At 53.3% G+C, this 26,843-nt stretch overlaps 11 protein-coding genes across 11 annotated transcripts, besides 28 other annotated features; 7 read left to right on the top strand and 4 right to left on the bottom strand.

Annotated features, from left to right (window-relative positions):
- Window positions 1–556: 556 nt before the first annotated feature.
- ACLA_016020 (translation initiation factor eIF2B subunit delta) lies at window positions 557–2,301 on the top strand (the record flags this gene model as incomplete). The annotated part of the gene is made up of 2 exons (XM_001274581.1): window positions 557–1,237; window positions 1,312–2,301. The coding sequence occupies 2 exons, from the start codon at window positions 557–559 to the stop codon at window positions 2,299–2,301; spliced, it is 1,671 nt and encodes a 556-aa protein (XP_001274582.1).
- A 615-nt stretch (window positions 2,302–2,916) lies between these two features.
- On the top strand, window positions 2,917–3,351 carry ACLA_016010 (Apc13 domain protein; the record flags this gene model as incomplete). Its single annotated transcript, XM_001274580.1, has 1 exon — window positions 2,917–3,351. One exon carries the CDS (start codon window positions 2,917–2,919, stop codon window positions 3,349–3,351), a length of 435 nt encoding a protein of 144 aa, XP_001274581.1.
- Window positions 3,352–3,588: 237 nt separating this feature from the next.
- Window positions 3,589–5,756, bottom strand: ACLA_016000 (DNA-directed DNA polymerase alpha subunit POL12; the record flags this gene model as incomplete). The annotated part of the gene is made up of 4 exons (XM_001274579.1): window positions 3,589–3,771; window positions 3,818–5,120; window positions 5,170–5,355; window positions 5,422–5,756. 4 exons carry the CDS (start codon window positions 5,754–5,756, stop codon window positions 3,589–3,591), a joined length of 2,007 nt encoding a protein of 668 aa, XP_001274580.1.
- A 412-nt stretch (window positions 5,757–6,168) lies between these two features.
- Window positions 6,169–7,390, top strand: ACLA_015990 (CRAL/TRIO domain protein; the record flags this gene model as incomplete). The annotated part of the gene is made up of 2 exons (XM_001274578.1): window positions 6,169–7,000; window positions 7,062–7,390. The coding sequence occupies 2 exons, from the start codon at window positions 6,169–6,171 to the stop codon at window positions 7,388–7,390; spliced, it is 1,161 nt and encodes a 386-aa protein (XP_001274579.1).
- A 1,225-nt stretch (window positions 7,391–8,615) lies between these two features.
- snf4 (AMP-activated serine/threonine-protein kinase regulatory subunit SNF4) lies at window positions 8,616–10,538 on the top strand (the record flags this gene model as incomplete). The annotated part of the gene is made up of 6 exons (XM_001274577.1): window positions 8,616–8,906; window positions 9,263–9,479; window positions 9,538–9,687; window positions 9,753–10,109; window positions 10,188–10,297; window positions 10,353–10,538. The coding sequence occupies 6 exons, from the start codon at window positions 8,616–8,618 to the stop codon at window positions 10,536–10,538; spliced, it is 1,311 nt and encodes a 436-aa protein (XP_001274578.1).
- Window positions 8,922–8,951: a microsatellite.
- Window positions 10,539–10,864: 326 nt separating the features above from the next.
- Window positions 10,865–10,886: a microsatellite.
- Window positions 10,887–11,587: 701 nt separating this feature from the next.
- On the top strand, window positions 11,588–13,635 carry ACLA_015970 (uncharacterized protein; the record flags this gene model as incomplete). The annotated part of the gene is made up of 2 exons (XM_001274576.1): window positions 11,588–12,386; window positions 12,440–13,635. The coding sequence occupies 2 exons, from the start codon at window positions 11,588–11,590 to the stop codon at window positions 13,633–13,635; spliced, it is 1,995 nt and encodes a 664-aa protein (XP_001274577.1).
- Window positions 13,636–14,221: 586 nt separating this feature from the next.
- Window positions 14,222–14,276: a microsatellite.
- Window positions 14,230–14,279: a microsatellite.
- A 348-nt stretch (window positions 14,280–14,627) lies between these two features.
- Window positions 14,628–14,662: a microsatellite.
- A 23-nt stretch (window positions 14,663–14,685) lies between these two features.
- Window positions 14,686–14,739: a microsatellite.
- Window positions 14,740–14,956: 217 nt separating this feature from the next.
- Window positions 14,957–14,996: a microsatellite.
- Window positions 14,958–14,992: a microsatellite.
- Window positions 14,997–15,140: 144 nt separating the features above from the next.
- Window positions 15,141–15,176: a microsatellite.
- Window positions 15,167–15,226: a microsatellite.
- A 228-nt stretch (window positions 15,227–15,454) lies between these two features.
- Window positions 15,455–15,505: a microsatellite.
- Window positions 15,459–15,505: a microsatellite.
- Window positions 15,506–15,596: 91 nt separating this feature from the next.
- Window positions 15,597–15,637: a microsatellite.
- Window positions 15,638–15,674: a microsatellite.
- A 13-nt stretch (window positions 15,675–15,687) lies between these two features.
- Window positions 15,688–16,692, top strand: atfB (bZIP transcription factor atfB; the record flags this gene model as incomplete). The annotated part of the gene is made up of 1 exon (XM_001274575.1): window positions 15,688–16,692. The coding sequence occupies one exon, from the start codon at window positions 15,688–15,690 to the stop codon at window positions 16,690–16,692; it is 1,005 nt and encodes a 334-aa protein (XP_001274576.1).
- Window positions 16,693–16,772: 80 nt separating this feature from the next.
- Window positions 16,773–16,795: a microsatellite.
- A 3-nt stretch (window positions 16,796–16,798) lies between these two features.
- Window positions 16,799–16,831: a microsatellite.
- Window positions 16,832–17,340: 509 nt separating this feature from the next.
- Window positions 17,341–17,364: a microsatellite.
- Window positions 17,365–17,526: 162 nt separating this feature from the next.
- Window positions 17,527–17,549: a microsatellite.
- Window positions 17,550–17,556: a microsatellite.
- A 5-nt stretch (window positions 17,557–17,561) lies between these two features.
- Window positions 17,562–17,587: a microsatellite.
- Window positions 17,563–17,587: a microsatellite.
- Window positions 17,588–17,794: 207 nt separating this feature from the next.
- Window positions 17,795–17,824: a microsatellite.
- A 392-nt stretch (window positions 17,825–18,216) lies between these two features.
- ACLA_015950 (arylsulfatase) lies at window positions 18,217–20,170 on the top strand (the record flags this gene model as incomplete). The annotated part of the gene is made up of 2 exons (XM_001274574.1): window positions 18,217–18,386; window positions 18,484–20,170. 2 exons carry the CDS (start codon window positions 18,217–18,219, stop codon window positions 20,168–20,170), a joined length of 1,857 nt encoding a protein of 618 aa, XP_001274575.1.
- Window positions 18,392–18,413: a microsatellite.
- Window positions 20,171–20,184: 14 nt separating the features above from the next.
- Window positions 20,185–20,205: a microsatellite.
- Window positions 20,206–20,296: 91 nt separating this feature from the next.
- On the bottom strand, window positions 20,297–22,366 carry ACLA_015940 (Zn(II)2Cys6 transcription factor; the record flags this gene model as incomplete). Its single annotated transcript, XM_001274573.1, has 3 exons — window positions 20,297–21,292; window positions 21,364–22,265; window positions 22,330–22,366. The coding sequence occupies 3 exons, from the start codon at window positions 22,364–22,366 to the stop codon at window positions 20,297–20,299; spliced, it is 1,935 nt and encodes a 644-aa protein (XP_001274574.1).
- Window positions 22,367–22,652: 286 nt separating this feature from the next.
- Window positions 22,653–22,678: a microsatellite.
- Window positions 22,654–22,678: a microsatellite.
- Window positions 22,679–22,772: 94 nt separating this feature from the next.
- Window positions 22,773–24,591, bottom strand: ACLA_015930 (putative iron-regulated transporter; the record flags this gene model as incomplete). The annotated part of the gene is made up of 6 exons (XM_001274572.1): window positions 22,773–23,045; window positions 23,109–23,657; window positions 23,712–23,869; window positions 23,925–23,964; window positions 24,018–24,190; window positions 24,252–24,591. 6 exons carry the CDS (start codon window positions 24,589–24,591, stop codon window positions 22,773–22,775), a joined length of 1,533 nt encoding a protein of 510 aa, XP_001274573.1.
- A 135-nt stretch (window positions 24,592–24,726) lies between these two features.
- Window positions 24,727–24,755: a microsatellite.
- Window positions 24,728–24,755: a microsatellite.
- A 408-nt stretch (window positions 24,756–25,163) lies between these two features.
- Window positions 25,164–26,701, bottom strand: ACLA_015920 (mitochondrial 37S ribosomal protein mS47; the record flags this gene model as incomplete). Its single annotated transcript, XM_001274571.1, has 3 exons — window positions 25,164–26,363; window positions 26,426–26,587; window positions 26,651–26,701. 3 exons carry the CDS (start codon window positions 26,699–26,701, stop codon window positions 25,164–25,166), a joined length of 1,413 nt encoding a protein of 470 aa, XP_001274572.1.
- Between the last annotated feature and the right edge of the window lie 142 nt (window positions 26,702–26,843).

Raw genomic sequence — 26,843 nt, 5'->3', positions numbered from 1 at the left:
GAGTTCACGTTGATTCTGCGTTTTCAAGACCAGTCTCAAGGAATTAATGGAGGGAATATGGACGATGCCTGACCTTGATACCCTCGGAATGCGCCTTTGATGATGGATTTTTGTAGCATTTGTTGGGTGGATTTTTGTTCTATTCTTGTTTGCAGCGTTGTGTATTGTATTCTTTGCTGCCTGAAGAAACGACGAGATGATACTATGTCAGTACGACACGTGTGATGAATTGGTTTACGAGATGATCATAATGAACCAATGAGTACTTTTCTTTTTTTTTTACTACAACTTTTTCTAGAATACTGCTCGAATGGGTGATTCAGTCGAAGTACATAGCAGTGAACCTATGCTGCAGTCAACCAACACTAGATTCCATATGCAGCCTGAATTTTAGGGCCGCCTTAGTTCCAGCCTTGGCCTTTACCCTTTTGAGCCATCTGACTCAACTCCCTTTGGGCTTTGATCCGCCGGACTTTCCTCACCCCCACAACCACCAAGAAAAGTCTCCAATGCCCCTCTCGTCCCTCGTTATCGCCCTAGACTGAATCAAGCCATGATGGCGACGCCTGCTCCCTCTTCAACACCAGAATCTGCGCCCGCGCAGCAGCAACAAAAACAAAAACAAGCACCACCACCCAAGTCCGAAATGCAAGCCCAGCAACAACAACCACAACCGCCCCGCGATCCTAAGGGAGCCGCGAACGGCGCATCAAAACCCGCCAAACAGCCCACGAAATCGAAAGAGGCCGCGTCCTCGACCGAGGGCACCGCCCAGGCCGGCGCCGGGGCCGAGAAACTCTCCCCCGCCGAACTGAAGAAGCGAGCCAAGGCCGAGAAAACCGCCCGCAGGGCGAAAGAGAGGGCGGAGCGCGAGCAGACCGGCGGTGCAGCGCCGGCTCAGGGCCCCAGTACCCCTGCCCGGAAGGGTCAGCCTGGTGCTGGTGGCAGTGGCGCGGGAGCAAAGGACTCGGCGGCCGCGCAGGCGCAGAAGGGATCGAAACATCTGCCGCGTCGCGGGTCTGGGCAGGCGGGCGGGGCTGCGGAGAAGAAGAAGAAGCAGGAGGATAAGAGCGTGGCTGTGTTCGGGCACTTGTATGGACAGCAGCGGCGGACAACGGTTGCCGGGGCTGGGAAGGAGGTGCATCCCGCTGTGTTGGCTTTGGGGTTGCAGATGAGGGATTATGTGATTTGTGGGAGCAGTGCGCGGTGTGTTGCAACGTTGCTTGCGTTCAAGCGGGTATGTTCTTTTCTTAACTCCTTCTTTGGGAGTCGTCTGGTTTGGGTGCTAATTTGGCTTTTGTCTTTCTCCAGGTCATCGAGTCCTACACAACCCCCTTGGGCACCTCTCTGGCTCGTCACTTGACTACCCACCTGTCCCATCAAATCACCTATCTTTCTACGTGTCGTCCTCTATCGATCAGCCAGGGAAACGCTATCCGTGCGCTGAAGCTGGCCATCTCCTCGATCGATCCGTCCATCCCAGAGCCGAGTGCCAAGGCGTCATTGAGCGACTTCATTGACAACTTCATCCGCGAGAAGATTACGGTTGCGGACCAGGTCATTGCTGAAAGCGCCGCACAGAAGATCCAAGATGGCGATGTGATTGTGACCTATGCGGGCAGCTCAATTGTCAAACAAACCCTTCTTACCGCACACAAACAGGGAAAGAACTTCCGGGTATCGATCATCGATTCTCGTCCGCTGTTTGAAGGCAAGAACATGGCGCGGACATTGGCCAAAGCCGGCCTGGACATCCAGTACTCGCTGATCAACGGCACCAGCCATGCCATCAAGGATGCCACCAAGGTGTTCCTCGGAGCTCACGCCATGACCAGCAATGGCCGGCTGTACTCTCGCGTCGGCACGGCGCTGGTCGCCATGTCGGCGAAAGAGCGTGCAGGCGGCGTGGAGGTCCCCGTCATCGTATGTTGCGAGAGCGTCAAGTTCACAGACCGGGTTGCTCTGGACAGCATCGTGGTCAACGAGATTGCCGAAGCGGACGAACTGGTGACGGCCCAGCCGTTGCAGCAGGTAACAGATCTGCCCGATCCTGCCGCCGCCTCTCAGCCGGAGCCTAAGAAGGGTGGTAAACCTGCTGCCGCCCCCATCCCTTCCGAGTCCAATGCCGTCTCTCAGGGTGACTCGCCTCTGAAGAACTGGAGAGATACCCCCAACCTGCAGCTTCTGAACATCATGTACGATGTGACACCGGCCGAGTATGTTGACATGGTTGTCACCGAGATGGGCAGTCTTCCCCCCAGCGCTGTTCCCATCGTTCACCGGATGAGTACGAACATGTGATGACCAATCTTGATACCATCTACTCGGTCACTTGGTGCGCGTGCTGTGCTTGCTGAACTTGAATTATTCCGGGCTAAGTTGATAGAACAAGTGGATTGGGCATTCGGATGATCCATATATCTTGGTCGTCGATTCAAAAGGGTACAAATTGTAGATTGCGGAGACTGCATCTGCATGCTTTCATTGCTAGTAGAGGTTCTTACTGCCGGGTTTCATTATCTATTCCACCTTGTACTGGTGTTCGGCTATTGTTGTAACGGTTAGCGGGTAATTAGAAAAGTTCATACTATTCCATAGCTTACTGACTTCTATATCTGTAGACTGTTCTTTCCCCGTTGACAGTTGTGGCCTGAGGCATGAACAGCTCAAGGCGGTGAGCAGTGTAATCTTATCGGTATGACCATCTTCTTCCATATTGCCATCTACGGTATCAACTTGTTTACACTCCCTTCAATCACCACCACAACCACAAAGTCAACCACAACGCTTCTCTCAATCCATCCTTCAAAATGGTACCAACCATCCTCCCCTCTCCTCTCATTCAAAAAAGAAACCCCCCAACTAACCAATCTCAACCCAATCCAGAGCAAAGACTCCTCCCCCACAAACATCCACATGCACCATCCCCGACTGGCCGATTTCTTCGAAGAGTTCACCCGCCCCCACACCTCGCAAACAGCCAACCTGACCGCCTCCGCCTCCTCCTCCCACCTCTACCAGCACGGCTACAGCCACGGCGTCACCTACGGCTCGTCCTCGCCCGCGCTCGTCCCCTCGTACCTGCCCATCGAGGACATCTACGTGCTGCCGCAGTACCAGCCGCCCAACCCCGAGGACGAGGACGACGTGGTGCCGGACCAGCATGCGGCGTTTGGGATCACGAGGGCTATGGAGAGGAGGAGGGAGCCCGTGTGGCGGGATCTGGGGCTGGAGGGGTTAGTTGCTGGAGGTGGGAGTGGAGGTGCGGGTGGAGGGAAGAAGGGGGCGAAGGTGAGGGTTAAGGACGCGGGGAGGTTGATGGGGGGGAAGAGGACGGTTTGTTTGCGGTGAATTTCTTTCGGCTTTTTCTTTTATCCTGGGAACGGGGGCTTTTTGCAACTTGCCGGAGGGTTCTTGATGGGTTTTATGTTGAGCGTGGGTGTTTCGGGGTTGGTCTTACGGAGTACAAATCTCGTGGTTTTGATATGGATATGGATGGCAATGGATGAAAGGATTCAAGGTCATTATTATTGTCATGTCTATGCGTAATTTCCAGACGCCGGGGGCGGGTTATGTACAATCTTCTTTTTAGATCCGGATGATGTCCACGCGTGCTCGTTCGTAAAGCTTGTGGCTGAGATGTTTCTGTTCGCGTTCGTCGTCTGCTATTACGCGTGGGTGGATCGCCATTTGTGTATATGTCCCTGCTGCGCGTCGTTTCGATAGCGTGCCGGGATTGATCACAAGAACGCTGTCGACAACCTGGTTGAGCTGTTAATAGGGAGGGTCAACTGAAGGGACCAAATGGAGAAAGTACCTTAACAAAGGGGGGCAGCAAGCTAGGCGTGATCAACACGTCCGGCCGCACATTCCACCACTCTCCTAGTTTGAAATAACTGACATCCAGCATCGCCCCTGTCGCAGTTCCGTTCTCGGTTCCCGGTCGGGGGAGATTCTCACGGGCAGTAGATGGAAACAGGGGCATGAAATGTCGCTGTTCGATCAGATATTTCGGCAGTCGTGTGAGCAGATTGCCTTCCTTGGGTCTGCCATGCAGGACCTCTTCCCTTCGCAGATCATATAAGACGTCATACGAGCACATTCCAATCACAGTCTCGTTGAAGGACAATGTCACTGGGTTGGAGACCATCCGGACCTGCTTTGGGAGCCCCAGCTCCTTCTTCGGCAATCGCTCCTGCGGCCAGGAGACGTGCTTGCTCAGTGCATCCCGAACAGATGGGATCATCACAATCGTGATGCTGGGCACTGCGGCAGCGAGCTTCTGCAACGGGGCGGCAATGCAATGCCTGAAGACGGTTGTCAGAGTAGCAGTGTCAGGGTCAATTCCTTGGATTTCTGGAAGGTCGAGATCGCCCGACGCGAGCAGAGGATGTTCGATGTCCAGGAACGGTCCCATTAGAACGAAACTGTCTGCGTAGCTTTCGGCAGCCTTTTGGCAGATCTCCTGAAGGGGCTCAAATCCGAGATTGTCGTCCGCCGTGTATGGTCCAGATGCAATGAAGACGTTCAGCGGAGACGAAGAGCCGGCTTCATCTAGCCTCTGGTTGATACTTTCTATGTCCACGGGTGAAGATGCGGCAGGCGGCAGAAGAGGTGGGGAGAGCACTTCCTTGACGGTGAAATAATTTCCTGAAGCGTTGATCCCTCTGAGCGCAACGATCTGTCCGGGGAAAAAGTTCGCCGATGGTATCGAGTCTAGATTCAATGGCACTCGCAAGCCAGCGCCTGTGCGTCTTGACGTTTCTAGAACAAGAGATGCTGTATTGAGCTTCCCTTCCAAGCTGTCTGAAGCTACACGTCCAACAGCTATGATTTCACTTGTGCTCTGGGTGGCCGCGCTGCCGAAGCTGATATCTCCCGTTTCATATTGTTTTTCATACATCTCCGTAAACTCGTCAATTCTGTCGTCCAAAATCTCAGATGCTTCGGCGACTCGCATCGCCATTGGTTTATAGCCAAACTTCTTCAGATCGGTGTTCGCCGTGGGTCGGATTCTGGCTTCAGAAAAGGGTACCATCAGGTCTTCCGGCATTGAAAGGTGCGCATTAAGAGTTTCCAGCGTCTGGCCTGGGTTCGGACGTTCTGAGAAGGGCACTGATCTGCTTGGAGTCAGCAAGACTCTGAAGATTCCAGGAATATCATCCGTACTGTATCCCGTCCACTGCACTACCGCCGAACGCCGACACGGGGGCTGGTTTCGAGTTTGGAGACCTGTCGTTATTGCCCTTTCCCACTTTCAAAGTCGAAGGCGATCCGAAGTTTGACTTGCGTTTTGCTGAGCCGTTTGCGCCATTCGGGGTCCGACCATGGGCACTTGGGGTTAGTCCATCCAGCCTAAGAGCCATGCGTGTCAGCCTTTTCGAGAAAGAAGACGGAATAGTTACTTCTGTCATGACTCACATCCCAAATACATCGGACGTGTTTGCAGCTCGCGGTGTAGCTATCACTGCGCTTCGCTTCTCCGTCTGCCTGCCTGCCCGACCTCGGCTTTCACGCTCCAAGGTCTCCTGCACATCTCGCTTGAAAAGTCGCACCGTCTCCAAATTTAGCTTGGTCTCCTCCGAGCCCATCTTCAAGCAGTAGGACTCCCATTTGTAGAAAAGCTCCTGAGGAGGTATCGAGTGAACACGCAGTATGGACTGTAGCTCTGCAAGGACATCCTTGGGCAGTCCATCTGGCGAGGCGCCCGCAAAGAGCTCATTGAGCTCTGCAGTGACATCATCCATATCCGTCATTGTAATTAGAAAGCCAACTCGCGATCAATATCGACGGAAATTGGTCAAGGCCAAATAATCAAGCAATCGCACAGTTTGAAACTGGAGGGGAAACGCGTTGAGAGACGCGTCAAGACGTGATGCCCATTAAAGTGCCACCGCCTGCCGGATCAGGGCATACTGCCTCGTACCGTCCCGCCTTTTGTTATCCCGAGATCGTCCTGTGGGCCATGTCGATCTCGATGGAGGCCTGGCTGGCATTACGCAGCAACTAACGTATCTATTATTGAAGCAGCTGAGCAGACAACGGGGCCGGAGAATAAATTTCGAAAAGTTTCTGCCTGTGTTACAGTCCACGGCTCCCAAAGTGATAAGTCTCATCTAATCTGACAGAAGAAGGAGAGCTGGATCTCCAAGCATAACCTTGATCACGATGAGTGCACCGTCAGATTCTCCCGCTGTTGCTCCTGCTCCAGCTAGCGACTCACAAGCCACTACTCCAGCTTTATCCACTCCGTCGAACCCTGTTGAAAATCAGGAGTCTGTTGCGACCACAGCGCAAGCGAGCGCGCAGATTCAATCCGCGGGCGGAAATGACCAGAAAGGAATCGAATCGGAGCTCCCATCTTCTGCGGCTGATGGGCTCATCCAGAAGCCTTTCCCTCGACCTCTTGACACAGCAAAGACACCGTCTCCCGCTCAGCTCACGGCTGATCAGCAGACCAAATATGGAGCGGTCCTGAAGGCTGTCTCCGAATGGACAAGTGTCCCAACCACGTCTGCAAAGAACGCTCCCACGGCACCATTGACAGACGACGAACGCATGTTCTTGACCCGCGAGTGTCTGTTGCGGTATCTCCGTGCAACGAAATGGCACGTGGCTGAAGCTATCGCACGGCTTCAGCGAACCCTCACGTGGCGTCGCGAATACGGCCTGGAACGACTGACCCCGGACTACATCTCGATTGAGAACGAAACGGGCAAACAGGTGATTCTAGGCTATGATATTCATGGCCGGCCATGTCTCTACCTCCTACCATCCAAGCAAAATACTGAGAGAAGTGATCGTCAGGTCGAGCACCTGGTCTTCATGCTGGAGCGGGTCATTGACCTAATGGGCCCAGACCAGGAGACTTTGGCGCTTATTGTGAACTTCAATGAAACAAAATCCGGGCAGAACGCGACCATCGGTCAGGCTAAACAGACTCTCAGTATTCTCCAGAATCACTATCCGGAGCGACTGGGACGGGCGTTGGTTATTAATGGTAAGTGTTCCTGGTCCAGCTAGTCGCTCGCCTGCGCCTGTCTAACGGTAGTGGTCCACAGTGCCATTCGTCATCTGGGGCTTTTTCAAGTTGATCACTCCCTTCATTGACCCCCTGACCCGGGAGAAATTGAAGTTCAACGAAGACCTGCGCCAGCATGTACCTTCAGGTCATCTGATAAAATCCGTGGGAGGCGACGTGGAGTTCCGATATGACCATTCCGTCTACTGGCCGACGATGAACAAGCTGGCTGAACAGCGAAGGAATAATTACCGACAGCGCTGGATTCAAGGAGGCAAGCGCTTTGGCGAGCTGGAACATTATCTCAAGACCGGTGCCAGCCCGAGTCTGTCTCAGAGTGAGGGTTCGAACGGTGCTGCTCAGTCGTAACAGGAGCTCGACGCCTAACTAGACGGTATCGAGTCAGTCGCGCCAAGATCATGATTTGGTCCCTCATCCTTTCTCACTCATCAACCCTGCTCTCCTCGTACGCGCGCTCTTTGACCTTCGTTTAATAGGTCGTGCGGGAGTACGTCGCTATCTCCTGCCCATCATCTTCTGCTGGAAAGTCAAGTGCGTATCCTCTTGGCTGTCAGAACCGCCCCTATGAATAATGCTTATTGCTTGATCGCGCGCCGTCCCCATAATGTGGAGGGTCTATAAACCCGTGTGGCACTCCGGGTTCATCAAGCGTCCTTTGTCTTCCTATTTATGCCATTAATTTCGCTCATAGTACTACTTGGCATTTTAATATAGATTGAATCGCATGTATATAGACTTGCATTCGAACTAATCACCTGTTTTCAAGCTTTCCAACCTGATATATCACAAGTATTATATCTAGTTTCACCTCTGTCACGTGCACTGGCGGGGCAATGGGGGGCACTGGGAACAGCTTCAACATCAGCTATATAGATATCCCTCTTGATTGTTGATGTCTGACTCTTTGCGGAAAGCCACTGCTGAGACTTCTGTGTCATCTTGTTGTTGCCGATGATCCCGGCCAGACGTGATGTATATCAAGTCTTCGCATCATCATCCACCCTTCAGCATACTTCTTTCCTCTCCAGTCTCCTGTTGTGGTTACAGTTGTCTGCTTCCATTCCAGACTACGTCGACTACTATTTTATTATTATATCAACGTATTTAAAAGCTGCCTTGTAGTCTAATCTCCTTTAAGTATTGGACCTGTCGATCCAGAAAGAAAGCAGCGCCCATATTGCCATATTGTTCATTATTTTGGCGCATTTTGTAGCACTCTCCGCTACGAACTCCGCGTCCACTATTTATAGTGACTCGGCTTCGGCTTCAGCTTCAATATATCGAGTTCATCCATCAGTGCTCGGGCTTCTCATATAGCTGATAGCACTAATGGTACCCAAGAGCCTGGCGCAGTCATAGCAGCAACCTATCGTCTCCCATTCACCGGCGTCAAGAACAAGCAGCAGCAGAACAGATCAGTGCTCGATCCTGATTCGCATCCCACAGACATTCTAAAGGGCAAGGTAGGCAAACACAGCTGACGGCGCCCCTCTTCTCTTTATGCGGCTCTCCGGGCAAGAGTTAGTCGATCCATCCTCTCTCGAGAAATAGTTAGATAGAGTCGGTGATGACGATGGCGGAGAATGCTTCACGATGGATGCAGCCCCCCACGGGCAGAAACAGCTTGCCGCCCGAACTTACCACTACAACGGCCAACGACACCACGACTTCCACTGCCGTGCCTGTCACCTCCTCCACCAACACCACCATCCCTTTTGCCTCGACGACTGATCCCAATCTTTTCCACGGTCACGAGGGGCCCTTTGTGCAGCCCTCTTCCTACCTCCGGCCTCGAGGTCTCTCCCATCCAATGCCCCCAGCCCAGCCCGAGAGGGCAATTGATCGGGAAGAACGTGAGGGCCTAGTGAGTCTACCCCTCCTTTTCCTTTTTTTTTTTTTCTTTTCTTTTTAAAACGCATTCCCTTTGTTCTCGTTGATCTGCTCTCGTCGTTTGTCAATCTCACATGGCTTCTATTTATCATGTCTTTGATGCAAGCGCTGGGTTCACGCGAAATGTATCCCCCTCCCCCCACGTTCTCCAGAATGGGAAGAAATAGCCTTTTATGCGCGTCGTGGTGGGAGGCTCTTATCGCCGACGATCTGACCCGTGTTCATGAATGATGCCACATGGGAGCGCAATTCCTCATTTTGATCTATGTTTAGACGAGAATTATTGAAGGACACGGCTAATGCGTCGCTCGGTTCTCGCCTATGGTGTAGTGTGCCATCCGCAACTTCCTCAAAGTCCGGACCAGTTACGATGTTCTCCCTCTCAGTTTTCGGTTAATCATATTTGATACATCACTATCTGTGAAAGAGAGCTTGAATATTTTGATACAAAATGGCATGTATCCATTTGCCTTCGTTGGAGAGAGTGGGCGCTCGGAAGCGATCCTCGAGTCCATCCGAACGCTGCTCTCCCAACGCATATTCGATGGTGTGAATTGGAACACGATAGGCTGACCGGGACCGGACGCGCGTGGTGTGATTTACAGGCATCGTATCGGCTCCGTTATGGGATTCCAAGACCTCGACCTTTGCTGGTCTCCTGACCACCTCCGACTACATAAATGTGATACAGTATTATTTTCAGAATCCTGCAGCGCTCGACCAGATTGATCAATTTCGGCTGGACAGTCTCCGAGGTGCGTTGTGTTGTTCAAGAGCGCTGGGATATTTTGTGCAATTCGAATCTCATATGACTCTACAGAAGTGGAAAAGGCCCTGGGGGTTGCACCCCCTGAGACAATCTCGATTGATCCAGAACGGCCGCTGTACGAGGCTTGTCGTCGCATGCTGGAATCTCGCGCTCGCAGAATTCCTCTTGTCACGAATGATAGCCAGACGGATCGACCTCATGTTCTCAGTGTCGTCACTCAGTATCGCATTCTCAAGTTCGTAGCCGTCAATGTGAATGATACGCAGAAGTTGCGGAAGCCGCTTGGGGAGATTTTGCTGGGTACCTATAATAATATTGCAACGGCATCAATGGATACACCTGTGATTGATGTCATCCACATTCTCGTGGAGCGAAGCATCTCAAGTGTGCCTATTTTGAATTCCAAAGGTCTGACCCACCAACTGAACAATTCTCTCGTTCAGTCTCGTATCGTGAAAGCCTCGCTGACCTGCTTCCCGAACGCAGGCGTTGTTTACAATGTGTTTGAAGCAGTCGATGTGATCACTCTCATCAAAGGGGGTGTTTATGACGATTTGAGTCTCACAGTCGGTGAGGCGCTGAAAAAGCGTAATGCGGTATGTGGATGTACGCAAGTGGGCACTGATGTCCCATCACTGACGATTCGTTCAGGAATTCCCTGGTATCTATACATGCTCCCTGACAGATGGGCTGGACACCATTTTCGATACGATTCGCAAATCTCGCGTGCACCGCCTGGTTGTGGTGGATGAACACTTCCGACTCAAAGGCGTCCTCACGTTGAGTGATATTTTACAATACATTCTCCTCGAAGGCGAAAATGACGAATCACCATGATCACAAACAAAGTACCTACTTATGCGCACATTGACTCAACATATATCTACAGATCTTGCATGGAACACGGCGTTGACTCATTCCCATTTCTTTCGGACGGATCTTCCAATCTGCAAGCATCCATTTTGGCGGATACCAAGAGGCTGCGCCGCGGACTCGGGCCCTTTTTCATTTGCTTCGGCTATCTACCTGCTTCTCATTGTCCTTGCCTGGCGTTGTTTGGATTTGTTTTGTAAAAGAGCGAAGGCAATGTGGTGGTGTCTCAAACTGAACTGAAGCTTGGTGGGCCTCCGATTTGCCGGGTTTATCTCAAAAGGATTTCTGCCAAAAAAAAAAAAAAAAAAAAAATCTAGCAATGGCGCCTGGCCTGACAACAATAGATTTCATTTCATGTCACATTTCTTTTCTTTGCCAACTTCGTGTTGGCCTTTTGGTTTTGGTGAATCCCACACCGTTGGAACTCCTGGATCTCGATCTCCCACTGGCATTCGCACTCGCACTGAGGCTACCCCAATGGGCTAGGATATTCATGGAGGTAACTGCCGCGGAAACGCATGTAAGTAAAGAAGGAGCGAGATGTGCCCACCTTCCTCGACAGCGGCGTGCGCAGGCGGGAAGAAGGCACCCGTCATGGAGACCGAAGCTGCCAACAACTCTGGACAGCAACAGTTCCTCCCGCACTTGAAAGTAGCCACGCATGATTGACCAGACGACACCTATTGATTTGAGAAATGAGAATGGGGCTTTTCAATACTATTTTCTCTAGATCCTCGGAGCATGACAGTGGAAGAAGACTTTTGGAGAATGGACGGAGCCGGAGAGGCTGCGGCGGGGAAGTGACAGGACATGCTCATCAGCAGAACTCGCGGACCGGGCAAGTCTCCAATAAGCGAGATACGACAGGACCCGCTGCTACCAACGAGGGCAACATTCTTAGAAACCCGATCGAGTGCAGACCCATCCAACCCGGCCCTTTCGAGCATGTTGTACCTTCTTCGGAGGAGTGTCGCCTGCACCAAGGATCGTCTGCAGGTGATAGAGGTATCGAGATGGACTCGCATCAGCCATCTACAAGCTACGCACACTCAATGCGAGGCTCGCGGCGAATCGCAGGGTTGATGGCATCCATACGCTCCCGCAGGGCTCGGCACCGAAAGTCCCTGAAGCATCTGTCGCATGAATCCGTCCAGAATGAGACCAGCGCATCCGGCTATGATACAAGCCCAACCATGGATCATCCTCGCGGCGGGGACTCACGCGAGGGATACTTCGATTCTCCGCACGCTTTCTGTTTGAACCAAGCCGAAGATGAAGGCGCCGAATCCCGGAAAGTCAGTGACAAGAGTGACAAGACCCTGGAATCTCTCAGTTCTGACCACACAGTTGAGACGGTATGCCGCGACCCATCCAAAAGGACGCCCACGCCGATTACGATTGTGCAACGAGAGTACGTCTACGAAAATCCGTTTGATGAGATCCTCGAGTCGTCACGATCGGGGTCGTGCTCCAACCCCTTTACGGATCAGTCGCAACACACTACACGTTCAAGCAGGGGATCCAGCTCGGACTACAGTATCAGCAACGCGCAGGTGCTGCAAGGCCTTCATGTGCTCAAGAGGCCGCGGGATCCAATGCTCGGTACCCACCTGGATATCTTAGGGGGGCTATCCCGGGAGAGTTCGCTTCCCTCTTCATGCTTCAGTGAAGGCAGTTGGGCGGATACGTTTGATCGGCATAAGGCTGCTATGGCATACAACGACCTTGCTACAGAAGTGGGTTTGGAGCGGTTGTCCTTGGGTGGCAGTGACGGGCGTGGGGCCGACGATTGCAATCATGCCCATCCTGCAGGTAGGTCACCAATCAAGCAAAGAAGGACCCACGGCCGGTCCTAACGAGTGTAGGCAACAACAATTGTCATTCTACCGAGGAGCTACCGCGGCGTCGGGATCGGATCATCCGTCGGATCAGGACGATGCGGTCGACGTTGCATGTCAAGGGTCAGGGTGTGCCTCCAGAACGAACGCTGCGCCGGATGAAAACGTTTGCCAATCTTCCCTCTCGTGCATATGGGATGAATTTATTGAGCGGGAGGTCGCTGGAAAGTCTTGCTCGACTGGGGGGACACAGCTTTCTGGCCCTTCCAGGGGACTTTGCGCCGGCAGCGCTGAAACTCCCGGTGTGCTTTGTAGCGACTGCGACCTATCTGAGATCTCGTGGTACGCATCTTTGGAAATCCTGCGGGCTCGTCGGGTCTGGCGGGGCAGATGAAGCATGTGCTAACCGGAGTGCATCAGGCGCGCTGATATACAACCTGTTCTTCGAGCCCGGGGATGTGGAGACGGCTACACGGATGTATGACTGTTTCGCGGCGCAAGTGCTGTCTGCCGAGAAGGAGCAGGACACGATCGAGTTGACCATGAGGCGCCAGGAAATGCCGTCGGAGCTGGCGGGGATCTTGTATGCGAACGCGCCGGACAAGGACGCGAGGCTTACCCTGAGCGTTGGCTGGACGTACCGGAGTCTGCTGGCGGGGCTTCCGGGAGGGATTCTCGGATCGGTGGCGCTGTACCGGGTCCTTTCGAGCATCTACGACCAGCGATTCTCGAAACTCCAACTGAAACGAACGCGGAGCTGCCTGGGGGGTCTGAGCCAGACGACCTACGCGCGGATCAAAGCGATCGGACTTGCGATGGTGGCGCTGACGAGTCCGATGCAACTGGAGCTGATGTGCGCGGTGTTTGGGCTCTGTGCGGTTCTCCTGCATGAGACCGGCCGGCTGACGGATTCTGCGAGGCATCGATTGCGCATGGGGCAGAGTCCGGAGTCGCGTTGGGGGATTCTGAGTCGCTTGGGGCAGGCGTTTGGCCCACTGCTGACGGATGGGGAGCTGGCGGAAGATGGGATGCAGTCGGCGGAGACGATGCGGGCGATGACGATCCGGCGGCAGCAGGTGGCTATGATGCTGATTGCGAACTGGCGCGGGGTGAGTCGAGTGTTGCGAGTGTGGGAGAATCAAGTTCGCGGGCCGGCGCGACTCACGATCTCGTGGCGGTCCTGTGGGGACGAGTCATCGTCTGGGGAGCGGTCATCTGGTTGAGTCCCTTGGGGAGTTGGGAAGGGGAACAATGGGGATGGGACGGGGAGGGGAGCGTTCCGGGAAGGGATTCGCGAGAGAGAGAGAGAGAGGTGGTGTTGGTGCCGAGGCAATGAGCGTGAAGAGTTGGAGCTTGCAGCGAGGATTCGTGTACATTATCTATTAGGATGGTGATGGAGAGGTAGATGGTCATGATGACGATATCAATTGATGGAATCCGAAGTAGTCTGTACTAGTAACTAGTAGTAAAGATTGGAGTGAGGAAGCCGGGACCCAGGGTTCTACTCCTAGCCTCGGTGCGTGCCTGTACCGGTTACTCCGTAGTTCTTGGGAACTAGAAAGTGGAAGGCGAAGATGAAACGGACTACAAGCTAGGTTAGCGGGAGAAGTTGATCGTTGTGTCGATCACTGGCCGCTGAGTCGTCGGCTTTCTGATCCGGTGGAGTTGGTCCCTCCGCTTTGACTCGACTGTAATTCGATCCAATCCAGGATCTAGGTTCTAAGGAGACGCGTGTACTGTGATGGGCTTGGAAGCCTGTCTTTGGAGGTTGAAGTTTTTTTGGATCTCTGGATGTTGACGTGATGATTATCCTCCCCTCTCCTCTCCTCTCATATCTCTCTTCTCTCTTCTCTCTCTCTCTCTCTCTTTTATGATATTCGACATTCCCATGTCCCATGACCCATGGGTAGAGATGAGAGATGACAGGCTGAGTGACAGGAAGGGAGCCGTGGTTGAGTCCAGGTCCATGAGAGTTAGATAGCGGACTGTTCTGACAGTTCTGGCAGGTATGGGTGCATACTGCATACTGCAGACTGTATGATCGATCCTATTATTGGGCTGTACCTACAGGAAGGAAGGACTCTGTAGAATAATAATAGAAATGGAGGAAGTAGTAGTAGAAGTAGAATCGAGGAAGTCGAGAAGAATGATATCGAGAGAGAAGAACATGACATCATCACTTGGTTGCTGGTGCCGGTGGATCCGGAAGAAACCTCAGGCCAATCAGGCCATCAGGCCATCAGGCCATCACGGGGACTGGGGACAGTACCAAGTACTAGGTACGAAGTACGAGGTACTAGGTACTAGGTACTAGGTACTAGGTACTACTCTGTACCTTGTACTAGGGAGTGTAGAAGAGGTACTACTACTAGTACCGTAGTCTGACTGGGTACCTACAGGAAGTACAAAGTAGAGGAGGAGAACCTGAGGTGTCCATTTTCTCCTTCTATCAGATCATGTACAAGAGCATCCAAGTATACTGACTGAAGGTGTGTCAAATTGTCCCTTCAGGCCGTTGCAATTGTAATTCAATTCACTCTTCTGTTCTTCTACTTCTTCTACTTCTTCTTCTTCTTCTTCCTCTCTCTCTCTCTCTCTCTATCAATCTATCCCAGCATCTCCCCCACTCTCTCTCCTCCTTCCATGCTTTCAACTGGTTTGAATGTCCATCCAACGCCCATTCTAGACTGCTCTAGTCTCCGCTTCAAATGGGAATATATTCTTGAATCTTCTTCTTCTTCTCTTCCTCTTCTTCTCTCCCTCTCTCTCTATCTCATCTCCCTCCCTCTCTCCCTCTCTCTCTCTCTCTCTCTCACACACACACTCTCTCTCTCCCCTATCCAACGGTGCTTCCCTTCCTAGTCTTCGATCAACCACGGTTACTCCCCCTCCCTCTCATTCCCTTCTTGCCTCCACTGTCTAGTCGTCTAGTCTGCGGCAAGCGGTCAATTCTAGACCCCTCCATGGTTGCGGCCCGCGACTCTTATTTCCGCCTATCGGTTGACTCCATTCCTCTTCTTCCCTTCTCCCACGGTCCTGTCTTCCCTCTCTCCCTCTCTCTCTCTCTCTCTCTCTCTCTCTCTCTCTCTCTCTATATCGATGAGCTCATCTCATCTTGATTCAATCAATACTATTGTTGCGTAACGCTCAGCTGAAACTTGTCCCACTCCTCGTGCAACAAACAAACAACATTGACAACATCAACAACATCAACAATAATAATAATCCCCTTCTCCCTCCCCCTCCTCCATCTCCCTCCCCCCCACCCACCTTTCATGTCGACTCTCAATATGTTGCCGGAGCAATCCGCCTTTGGTCGCTCCGATGCTGTCAATTCCGGCCCCTCCCCCTTTGCCCATCCCAATGCCTTCTCCGGGGACTTTCTCGGACTCCCCCTCCCCGACGAGGAGCATCTCTGGGGCTTGAGTCCCATCTCCCCCTCCATGCCCTCGTGGAACGGCAAGACCGACCAGACCTTTACCAACCCCAACTTAGAACGGGACCTCAAACACTCCCACGTCCGGAATGGACAACCAACCCCGCCGCCCTATGGGGACAAGAAGACCCACTCCGTTGGGGATCTGTATTCGCTCTCCTCCCAGTGCCAGTTCCACGGCTCCGCTGCCTCGTCCTTCCCCACCCATCACGGCGAGCGGCGAACCTACGGGGACCACACCGGCCTCGATGGCCTCGACGGCCCCGGTGGCACTTCCAAGCGCCGCAAGACGACCCGCGAGGCCAAGATGTCCCAGGCCGAGTACGACGAGCAGCAGCAGGAGAAGGCTAAGCGCGAGAAGTTCCTGGAGCGGAACCGCCTGGCCGCCAGCAAGTGCCGCCAGAAGAAGAAAGAGCACACGCAGCTGCTGGAGTCCCGGTACAAGGAGCAGTCCGACAAGAAGGAGCAGCTCGTCTCGGAGATTGCCCGTCTGCGCTCGGAGATCCTAGGGCTGAAGAATGAGGTGCTGAAGCATGCTCAGTGCGGTGACGAGCCCATCAAGCTCCATCTGGCACAGATGGTCAAGAAGATTACCTACAATGACTCGGCCGCTCCGGATCTGACCGATGTCGCCGACGCCGCTTCCTCGTCGGACGGCCCAGTGACCCCCCGGCCCCCGCAGGCGCTATCCTTCGGCTTCGACGATCCTCTGCACCTGGAGCCGTCGCGGCCAGGTGAGTCTCTCGACCAACCTCTCCGTCGGGACTCGGAAGCATCCGCCATGACGGAGAACTCGTATGCGTTTTCCGCCGACGACAGCTTTGACGACCTGATCAATGTTTGATTGTCTCCTTTTTGAATTTGAAATTGATCCCTTGAACTGTCTGGGGGATCAAGTCCCCCTATCTGATGTGATTAACGACCTTTCTTTTTTTTTTTTTTTTTTTGGCGCTTGCTAGCTAGCTAGCTTGCTTGCTTGCTTGATCGATGACGATCCATACTGGCACTGGTGGCGCCTGGTAGCAAAAGGTGTGGAATAAATTACGGATTAGCCTGTTTGTATGTGCGTTTACTTGATTTTCTTTTCTGGCGGATTAGGTTTTTTCAAACTGGCATTGGGGGATTGAGAAATGGAGTTTGGGTGGAGTTTCAAGGGCTTGGTTCGCAATGGCGATTTACAATGAATGAGGAATGACCCATCTCAGTACCACGGGAGATGCTGGAGCTGGATGCTGGACTGCTTTTGCTGGTCGATCGCCGAGGTCATGGCATAGCTAAGAATCAATCAATAGATGTATTATACTCAGTTGAACCTCTTTGTAACCTCTGTGTATTAGTTCGAACCCCCTGCCGCATCGCAGATGGCAGAAGCCAAGCGCCCAGGGGGCTCCGGTGTTGACTCTGTTACCTGGTTTATGTTGACGATTGAGAGACTGAAGAACGGTCGATCCGGGCAGATCACGTATCAATATCATTATCCATTTGTACCGACTGACTCTGACTCTGACTCTGACTCCTGGGAGTAGCTAAGCGAGGGACTTTAGCCGACAGTCGACTGCGCAACACGTAGTGGAGAGATCACGCCATGGGTAGAGTACTTTGGGTATTGGCGTTGAATGGGTCCAAGGCAAGTGTAGTGAATGGATGGATGAGGAAGATATATATATATATATACATATCTCTCTCTCTCTCTCTCTCTCTATATATACTATAGATGGTGATGGTGATGGTGATGGTGAGATGCTGGCTGAATCCGGGGTCCCCGCATTATCATCATCATTACCATTACCATTATATACTCCTAACTCAAGGATTATGTATTCTATTTTCATGACGGATGATAGATGATGGAGTACGAACCCGTTGAGAATAGGAAGTGCCTAGGCGGCTTCATCGATGCCAGGACAGTCGTATCGATCTAGTCTACGGGAGAAAGATTGATTCAGTGACCTGATCTGGTCTGATCTGATCTGATCAGCTCGAGTGACATGGCAGTTTGAAGTTTGATACGATATACTCTACTCCGTAATCCGTACCCGACAGGATCTGCATCTCAATATCAGATTCAGCAGGGTTCCAGTTGTACAGCACAGCCGACAGCCGAAACGAAACGAAACTCATTCGACCGGATGCAAAACAATCTCACCCTGACTCTGACTCTGACCTTTACTACTGGTGGATGATATGCCATTACCTACATCTATGTACATCTATAGATAGGTGCATAATGCTACTGCTGCTCCCCTCATCAACCCCCCTTTACCCCCCCCCCCCCCCCCTCTTCTCCCGTTCTTCTTCCCTCCTCGATCCCCTCTCTCTCTCTCTCTCTGGGGATTATCTCGAACGGTAGGCCCGGACCCAGTGAAAGATGACTCGCAGCACGGCAAAACGGCCCAATTTCCTCGTCATCGTCGCCGATGATCTCGGCTTCTCCGACGTGGGCTGCTTCGGCGGCGAGATCCGCACGCCGAATATCGACCGTCTCGCTCTCAACGGTGGCGTGCGGTTCACGGATTTCCACGCCGCGGCCGCGTGCTCGTACGTTTTTTTTTTTTTTTTTTTTTTGAATTCAACGATGGAAAGTTTGAAGATACCGGAGTTGTTTAAAACGGAACTGATGTGCCCGAGTTCCCAGGCCCACCCGCGCCATGATCATGACCGGCACCGACCACCACATCGCAGGCCTCGGCAACCTGATCGAATGGACCAACATCTCCGGCCAGAACGGGCCCAAGGGCTCGCACATGAGCACCGCCCCGCAGCGCGGTATGCCCGGCTACGAAGGCTACCTGAACGAGCGCGTCGTCGCGCTGCCCGAGCTGCTGCGCGACGCCGGCTACCACACGCTGATGGCCGGGAAGTGGCACCTGGGCCTGACGCCCGAGCGCGCCCCCTACCGCCGTGGCTTCGACCGCTCCTTGGCCCACCTGCCTGCGTGCTCCAACCACTATGCCTATGAGCCGCAGCTGCAGGACCCCGACGACACCCCGACCTTCCTCGAGGCGAGCTACATCGCCCTCCACATGGAGGACGACCGCTATGTGAAGCAGCTGCCGCCTGGTTGGTACTCGTCCGACGGCTACGGCGACAAGATGCGCCAGTATCTCCGCGACTGGCATGCCGCTGGCCCCGCCGACGACAACGACCGGCCCCCCTTCTTCGCCTATCTGCCCTTCACGGCGCCGCATTGGCCCCTGCAGGCGCCTCGCGAGTACATCGACCACTACCGCGGCGTGTACGATGAAGGGCCCGACGCGCTACGCCAGCGGCGTCTGCAGCGCCTCAAGGAGCTGGGCATGGTGCGGCCGGACGTGGAGCCGCACCCCGTCGTCGTCGCCGACGAGGTCAAGGAGTGGGACCAGTACACCGCGGACGAGAAGAAGAAGTCCTGCGCCGCCATGGAGGTCTACGCGGGCATGGTCGAGTGCATCGACGCCAACGTCGGCAAGGTCATCGACTACCTCGCCTCGATCGACGAGCTCGACAACACCTTCGTCTGCTTCATGTCCGACAACGGCGCCGAGGGCGCCGCCTACGAGGCCTACCCCATGGTCCAGAGCGGCGTCATGCCGCATCTCCAGAAGTACTACGACAACAGCCTCGAGAACCTGGGCAACGCCAACTCCTTCATCTGGTACGGCCCGCGCTGGGCCCAGGCCGCCACCGCCCCTTCCCGCCTCTACAAGGCCTACACCACCGAGGGCGGCGTCCGCGTCCCCTTCTTGGCCAAGTTCCCCAGCAGCGTGACCGCCGCCGCCGCCGCGGCGCGCTCCGGCATCACCGACCAGTTCGCCACGGTCATGGACTTGGCCCCCTCGATCCTGGACATGGCGGGCGTCACGCATCCGGCCCCGACATACCAGGGCCGCGAAGTGGTGCCCATGCGCGGCAAGAGCTTCTACCCGTGGGCGCGTGGCGAGTCGGACCGCATCCACGAGAAGGAGTTCGTCCAGGGCTGGGAGACCTGCGGCCGCGCCGCGCTCCGGTTCGGCGACTGGAAGATCGTGTATATCCCGAAACCGAAGGGCCCGGAGCGGTGGCAGCTGTACAATCTGGCCGACGATCTGGGCGAGGTGCATGATCTGGCGGAGGTCCATCCGGACCGCCTAAAGCAGCTGCTCAAGCTGTGGGATCAATATGTCGTTGAGACGGGGGTGATCCCTCTGAATCCGGATCTGGGCGACTTCATCGAGGCGACCGAGGCGCAGATGCCTGAGAATGCCTGGATGGAATATGACTACTGGAAGACGGGAGCCCGCGATGAGCCGGACAAGTTCATGCGGAAGCCAGAGCGGTTCCAGAGGGTGGTCAAACAGTTCTAGATCGTCCTGTATACTGTGTGTGTGTGTGTGTGTGTATACTCCTTTTTAGCCACCAAATACCTCCTTGATCTAGATGAATTCCCCCCCAACACCATGAAATGCAGATATCCCGGTCCAAGACGACAGCTATATCATGACAAAGAAATCAGTAAAGAGCTCACGCCTGACGCTTTTCGAGTCGGCCCATGTCCGAGACGCATCCTGCCGCCGTGTCATCTCCTCGAGAAGAAACAGCACCTTGCTCGCGTTGGGGTGCCGTTGCGTCGCATCGCTGCTACAAGCCGCCATGCGCTGCATCTCCTGCACGATCCACTGGCGCTGCGATAATGTCCCCTCCAGTCCGGCTATGAAGAGCGGCCAGAAGAAGCTGACGGGCAAGTGTCGCTGCGAACTCGCCGTCTCCGCCGTCGCTAGCTGGATAATCTGATCCACCGCCCGGTTGACTCGGTCGGTGCGAGGATAGATGGCGAAGGCTACACGATGTAGATAAATAAAGATTGCCAGGAAGTTGGCCACATACTGCCGAAAGGTGTGGCATATCTCGACCGCAACTGGCTCACTCAATGTGTCGAGCAACTCCTCCGGTCGGTCATGAACGTCCAACACCGGCGGCCGGCAATTCCATAGTGCCTCCAGGTCGGCACCCACGCCGTGCGCAATCTGCAAGACCTCGAATTCGTCGCCCAGCGTCCCGCGGCTGCGGTGATGAAGGTCAATGCTGACAATCCGTCGGATGATCTGCTGGGCTTGGACGAAGAACCGGAAAGCTGGCCCCACAATCGCATCGTAGACAAGATAACCAGGCTTGGATCGAAGATACTCCCCTGCGTCCTTCGTCTCGGCTGATATGATTGTCAGAGTGCCATTAGCCGGTGAGGGACCAGCATCAGGGCCGTTGATCTCGTGCCGCGCGGTAGGTTCCTCTAGGCTGTCTGAGTCGATGAGAGGATCGCCCTCTCGGCCGGCAACCAACGATTTCACATCAAGAAGTGAAACCCACGAGATCACCAGATGGTCGAAGCCAATCCATGCTCTAGTCTGGCTATGGAATCGCTGCAGCAATAAATATGCAGAGTGTAGAAAAGAGGTACCGTGGCAGCCCAAGTCAGGCGACGATAATGACTTGGTTTTCTTGTCAGTTACGTTTCGTTCGCCCGAAGTCGGAACATGAGAATGGACTGAGGAAAACATACCTCGGACAGCATGAGCAGAAAGACCATTGTAAAGACCTTCCTCAGCGTAGTCTCATCGACATCCCCAAGCATGTATGGCTGCCCCTCAAAGCTTGCCTGTTGGTGGTACGTCGGGGCCAGGTTGTACTCTTTCCCCTCCTTGAGAGCCAAGTGCAGATCTGCAAAGCAGTAGATACTACTCCGCAGCGGACGAAAGTCGCGCGATTGCGCTACAATCACCTCGCGCACATATTTCCATTCGAGATTCACGGGTCCAAAGATCGTGGGAGGCGGCTCGATAGTCAGAAAATACGCCAGTAAATGCTCCTCATACGTCGCTCTAGGTTCCGGCCATATGCCATCACTGACTGGAGACTGCAGCTGTGTCGCGTCCCCGGAGGGTAGTGCTCTCGACCGACCATTGTGCGACACATGCGCGGCATCCGAGACCTTCAAAGACATCCCAGTGGTCAATTCCGACAAGCCATTGGTCAGATCAGAATGTTTCCGCTCCAGCTCGGACGTGATCTCGCTCATGAAGCCCAGCATGTCGAATGGTCCGGAGAAATCTGTCACGTTGTCCGTGGGGCTAAACTGCGAGGCGTCGGCCATATGCCGCATCAGCCCGTTCTGCCGTCCATCAGATTGAAGCACAGTGTTGAAGAAATTCACGTCCGGTCGTGGGGGGCTGTTCGCGGCCGGGTCCCCAGACACGGCGGACGTTCGCGCATCTGCCCGTCGCGAGACAGGTGTTTTGTATTCGCATTGTAGCCGGAGTCGCGTGCAGTTCGCGCAGATGGGTTTCGCCTCATCGCATCGGACTTTGCGTGCACGACATGTGAGACATCCGGATCGTCGTCGTGGACCCGACCTGCCTAATCCCCGTGCTCTTGGAGCCTGAGAAGAGTCAGTACTCGTCTTTTCTTTTTTTCCGACATTTTTGAACGGCAAAATGTAAATTCAATCAAAATAGTGACATTTGCCTACCTCCATAGTGACTCGGTTGGCCCTGATCACCAGTCATGGTGTACTTGAATTGGGCAGTATGCAGTTGCAGCTGGAGGAAAAGAGATAAACAAGCAGCGAGTGTTCCCCCGCAATTAGTTTCGGTGACCCGTCATCGCAAGTTTAGTTCTCCAGTTGGAGTTTCTCCACGCCAAGGCGATGCTTGTATAGACTATAGGAGTAGGCTATAGAGCAGTTGCGTCGGAATTTCTTTTGAAAATAATCCAGCATACGTGCAAGATATAATACGTGAGTGTTCATAAAGCATGGACTATATGAGGCACGTGGTAATGATGATATGCATGATATATATATATATATATATATATATCCTCCATCTTCCAGGCCCAACCACATTTCTACAAGACGAGACGTCATGAAGGAATGACGAGAGATTTCGAAAAGAAAAGGACATTCCGGTACTGTTAAAAATCCCCAGGAAGACCCTGACTTGGACTTGGTACTTTATCACCACCAAGACATCTGGTCATATGCAGCAAATGCCCTCTCTCCTTTCTAACGTATGCCGCAAAGCATATGGCAGCCGTTGCAATGGCACCATAGCTGATGAAGACTGGGTACTTGAACTGCTCTGGAAGCGGGAAGGCAATCGTGGTTGCAAAGGACAACATCTCGAAGATGTTCTGCACAGCCATCTCAGTGGAGGAAAACTGCCCACGCGTCTCTTCTTCGACGCCCTATCATAGACATACGTCAGAAGACTCATAAAATGATATGATGCCTTGCAAGAAAATTCATACCTCTTGAATGAGAAATTGGGCGGACAAATGGAATCCCCAAAGACCAACCCGGCTAAGAGCAACCCCGACTATCAGGCCCACCAGAACCAGTCGAGACGTAGCGTCAGTGAGGGCAAACGCCGCTGCGACAGCAGACAAACAGGTGAATTGCCAATTGAGAAACCACAGCCCTGATCGGATCGGCCCGACCTTGTCCATGACAAATGGTGCTACCCATGTGCCAGACAGTTCTGCAATCACCGAGCCAACCCTCATACAGCTGACCTGCAGAGATGTGTATTCGGTGTGTAATAGAAAAGTAACCATGGTTGGACCAAAGGAAAGTACGGTCAAATACAGCAGGCTCAGTGAAAAGGAGGCCAGGAAGACCGGGCTGGCTATGTATTCTCTCCAGGGAGCAGCAACATGGTTGAGTAGGCGTGCAGCCCTATTGACCACGCTCCGTTGGACTGCTCTGGAAGTAGGCTGGAAGTCATCCTCGCCGTTCTCGCCGTCATTCGTGGCTAGGCCCCGCTGAACTCGTCGGAGCTCAGGAATCGCCTCATACACCTGCAGATAATACAATCAGACTAGCCCCCCGTCCGAGGAGGAATAATAACCCACCTGAGCGATGGCAACGTATTCAACAAAGACACAAAGTATATTCACGGCCAAGACAAGCCATACTGCTATACTTGTGGATAGACTGTCTATGAGAGAGACCATCAAAGGAGCCAGGAGCTTGCAGAAGAGATCAATCTGTCGCATCGATGCATTTAAATCTGTTTCCTAGCTTGTTAGTGTGCCCTACCATGCCAGAATGTATAAGCCACGTACCCTGCCTCTGTATTGCCAGACTATCCGAGACAATAATAGCCTAATTTTTTTGTTAGTGATCTATGTATCATGGACTTGCAAGAGGTGACAAACCCAGTCTCTCTCAACAGCCACCGTGTTTGCTATAGCAGCCAATTTCTCCACACAAGCCAGCAGAAGCACCGCAGCAAATAGACCCCAGGTGACAAACTTGTTTCCCATCAGCGAGGGTACCAGAAGAACCACGAAACATGCGCAAGACAACACTACGGGAAGTCTCTGCCAGACTAGTAGACCGTCAGCTTGTGATAGCAGTTATATGCCCCCAACCGCCGAGGTTGTACATACTGATTGAGCGACGAATTGTAACCAAGCGATCGGAATGATCCATCCGCGAACCCAGCCAGGAAGACAACACCACGGCCGACAGAGAACGGGCTAGTGCATAGACAGAGGCATATAACAGGGTATCTTGGAATATTGAAGCGAGGAACAGGATGGCTCCGAATTCGAACATGCGCGAGTTCCATGTTGACAGGAAGTGAGAGACATATAAGCGAGCCAATACGTGTTTGCTGCTTCGCGTATGAGGTTGCAGTTGCTCTGGAGAGTCAGATCTCTGCAGAAGAGGCTCCGTCGCGTCCATGGCGTTCTCATCGCGAGCACCGGGAGGAGGGTACAACGCCATCTTTGGGAGAGGATGTGCAGCAGAGATTGTGTGATTGCTTTCTATGCATGAAATTGTTTAGTTAATTCAGAATTGTTATTGTATTTTTCCCTGCCCTTATGAGCACCAATGTGCCAGGTAGTCGTATGATAAACCAAAAAAAAAAAAAAAAAAAAAAAAAAAAATCAACTGTTGAGCAAAGGAATTCAACGCCGGCTAGAAGGAGAATTATTAGTAGTGCGACATGATAGTTTTATCTCCCGATGGTCGGAGATCCGAATCTCGAAAGATATCCTCCCAGCTCTTCACATGGTTAACAATCTCAGCAGATGGCTGGCATACGGAAGAGATATTGTTTCGTGCTCGGATTTATCTTTTGAGATGTATACTGCCGAAACAAGACTGATGTTTAATCGCTCTAGTTATGCGGCGCTGTTGTAGTCATACGGCTGATGATACGAATTCAATGACTCTAGATTTAACATAGAAATACATGTAAAGAAAGATTAAAAGCAGTATGCACATTCCATCTAACAATAGCCCGGGGAGGTATATATCATGCTTTTTTTTCATTTGCACCCGGATCTCAATGTTTACTCCCATCGCAGACCTTCAGGAGTCTGCACTGTTCGCCTAGCCAGAACCTCCGCAACCTTCTCCCGGACTCCCTCCTTGTGACCCCATTTCTGCACGAACTCCGAAACGGTCTTGTTGGCGGATTCCGAGCTGTCTCGGACAAACTTCTCAATTTCAGCCTCGCTGGGGAGACCATAGGCGTGGGGGTATTGCTTGTAGTTGATCTTGTTGAAGAGGGACAGCCGGGACTCGCCCTCGGGAAGCTTGAAGAACACATCGACGGCGTCATTGGTGACTTCGCCCAGGGTAGCGGGCTGCCATGTAGCCTGACGAGGAGGCTTGGACATCAGGCGGGCCTTGACACCCTCGACGAAATCGGGATGCTTCATGAACTGGGCTGCAATCTGGTACTCCCGCTGGAACGTCTCGGAGATGGTCCACTGCTTGCCCACGCGCATCTGGCGCAGAGTCACCTTCAGCGAGGTGGGCGAGCGGCTGGACAGAGTCTCCAGGGTTCTCTGGGCCCACTCCTTCTGCACCGTTTCCTGCTCGAGAGCCTTGAATATCTCCTCAATCGTGCTGTGGCCGAAGCAGCGATCGATGGCGCTGCGCAGGCTACCAGCGAGGTGGATGGGCTCCTGCTCCAGAGATGGGAGGCCGATAGAAAACTCGGCCATGGTCTTGTTGACCAGATCCAAGCGCTCGGGAAGCGATGCCTGATCCCGGAAGACCAGCTCCGACAGACGAGCTGTCAGGTTGCTGAGAACACTGGAATGCAGGTAATGTGTGGCGACACCAGCGTAAAGTGCTTGCACGCCATTCAGACGCTCCGAGGTCAAGGCCAAGTAGGTTCCGATTTCACCGTCGAGACGGGGGAGGAAGAAAGAGCCGCCGACATCCGGGAAGAATCCGATGGTCGTCTCGGGCATGGCGAAGACAGTACGCTCGGTCGCAATGCGGAAGGGGGCGTGCACGCTGAGGCCAACACCGCCGCCCATGGTGATTCCATCCATCACCGAGATAAACGGCTTTGTGTACGTAGCGATAACGTGGTCCAGGCGGTATTCGAGGCCGAAGAAGTCGGCCGACGCCTGTTGTCCTTCCGGGCCCTTCTCATTCTGCAGAGCCAGAGCAGCAACGTCACCTCCTGCGCAGAGAGCTTTTGTACCAGCACCGGACAGCATGACGATGTTCGCAAGTTGAGATTTCTCCCATTCCTAGTCCACCACTTAGCAACCAACATATCCAGCAAACTGTAGGCCTTGAGAAAATCGCGAACCTTCAACCGGGGGAGGATCTTCCGTGCCATCGAGCCGTTCAACGAGTTCAGCTTCTTGGGTCTGTTGAGCTCAATCAACCGCACGCCGTAGAGGGAATTGAAGAGGACATCGTCGGGCTCGTCTCCAGGGAGCTCCTTGGGGAGTTCGGGGGCAGTCGACATCTAACAAAGCATGGATTAGGAACCGATATATTCTCTTTTCGATGTAAAAGCCAGCAGTATCACCTTGGCAGCAGCCCCGAATGCTGGGTTTGTCACTTTGGCGCGGAGAGGCATTGTGACTGGTGAAACCCGCGAGATCCAGCTCGACGGCGTTGGTAAGCGGCAGAAACTGCGTCGAAGTAACATCGAGGCAGACGACAGCCTGTCGTAAAGGAAGAACCGTAGATAAATGAAGGGAAGAGAATCGAGTGCTTAT

The sequence above is a fragment of the Aspergillus clavatus genome, genomic scaffold, assembly GCF_000002715.2.
Source record: "Aspergillus clavatus NRRL 1 1099423829795 genomic scaffold, whole genome shotgun sequence".
Taxonomy (NCBI): Eukaryota; Fungi; Ascomycota; class Eurotiomycetes; order Eurotiales; family Aspergillaceae; genus Aspergillus; species Aspergillus clavatus.
The sequence above is the reverse complement of the archived record's forward strand: the minus strand, read 5'-3'. Positions and strand labels throughout refer to the sequence as shown.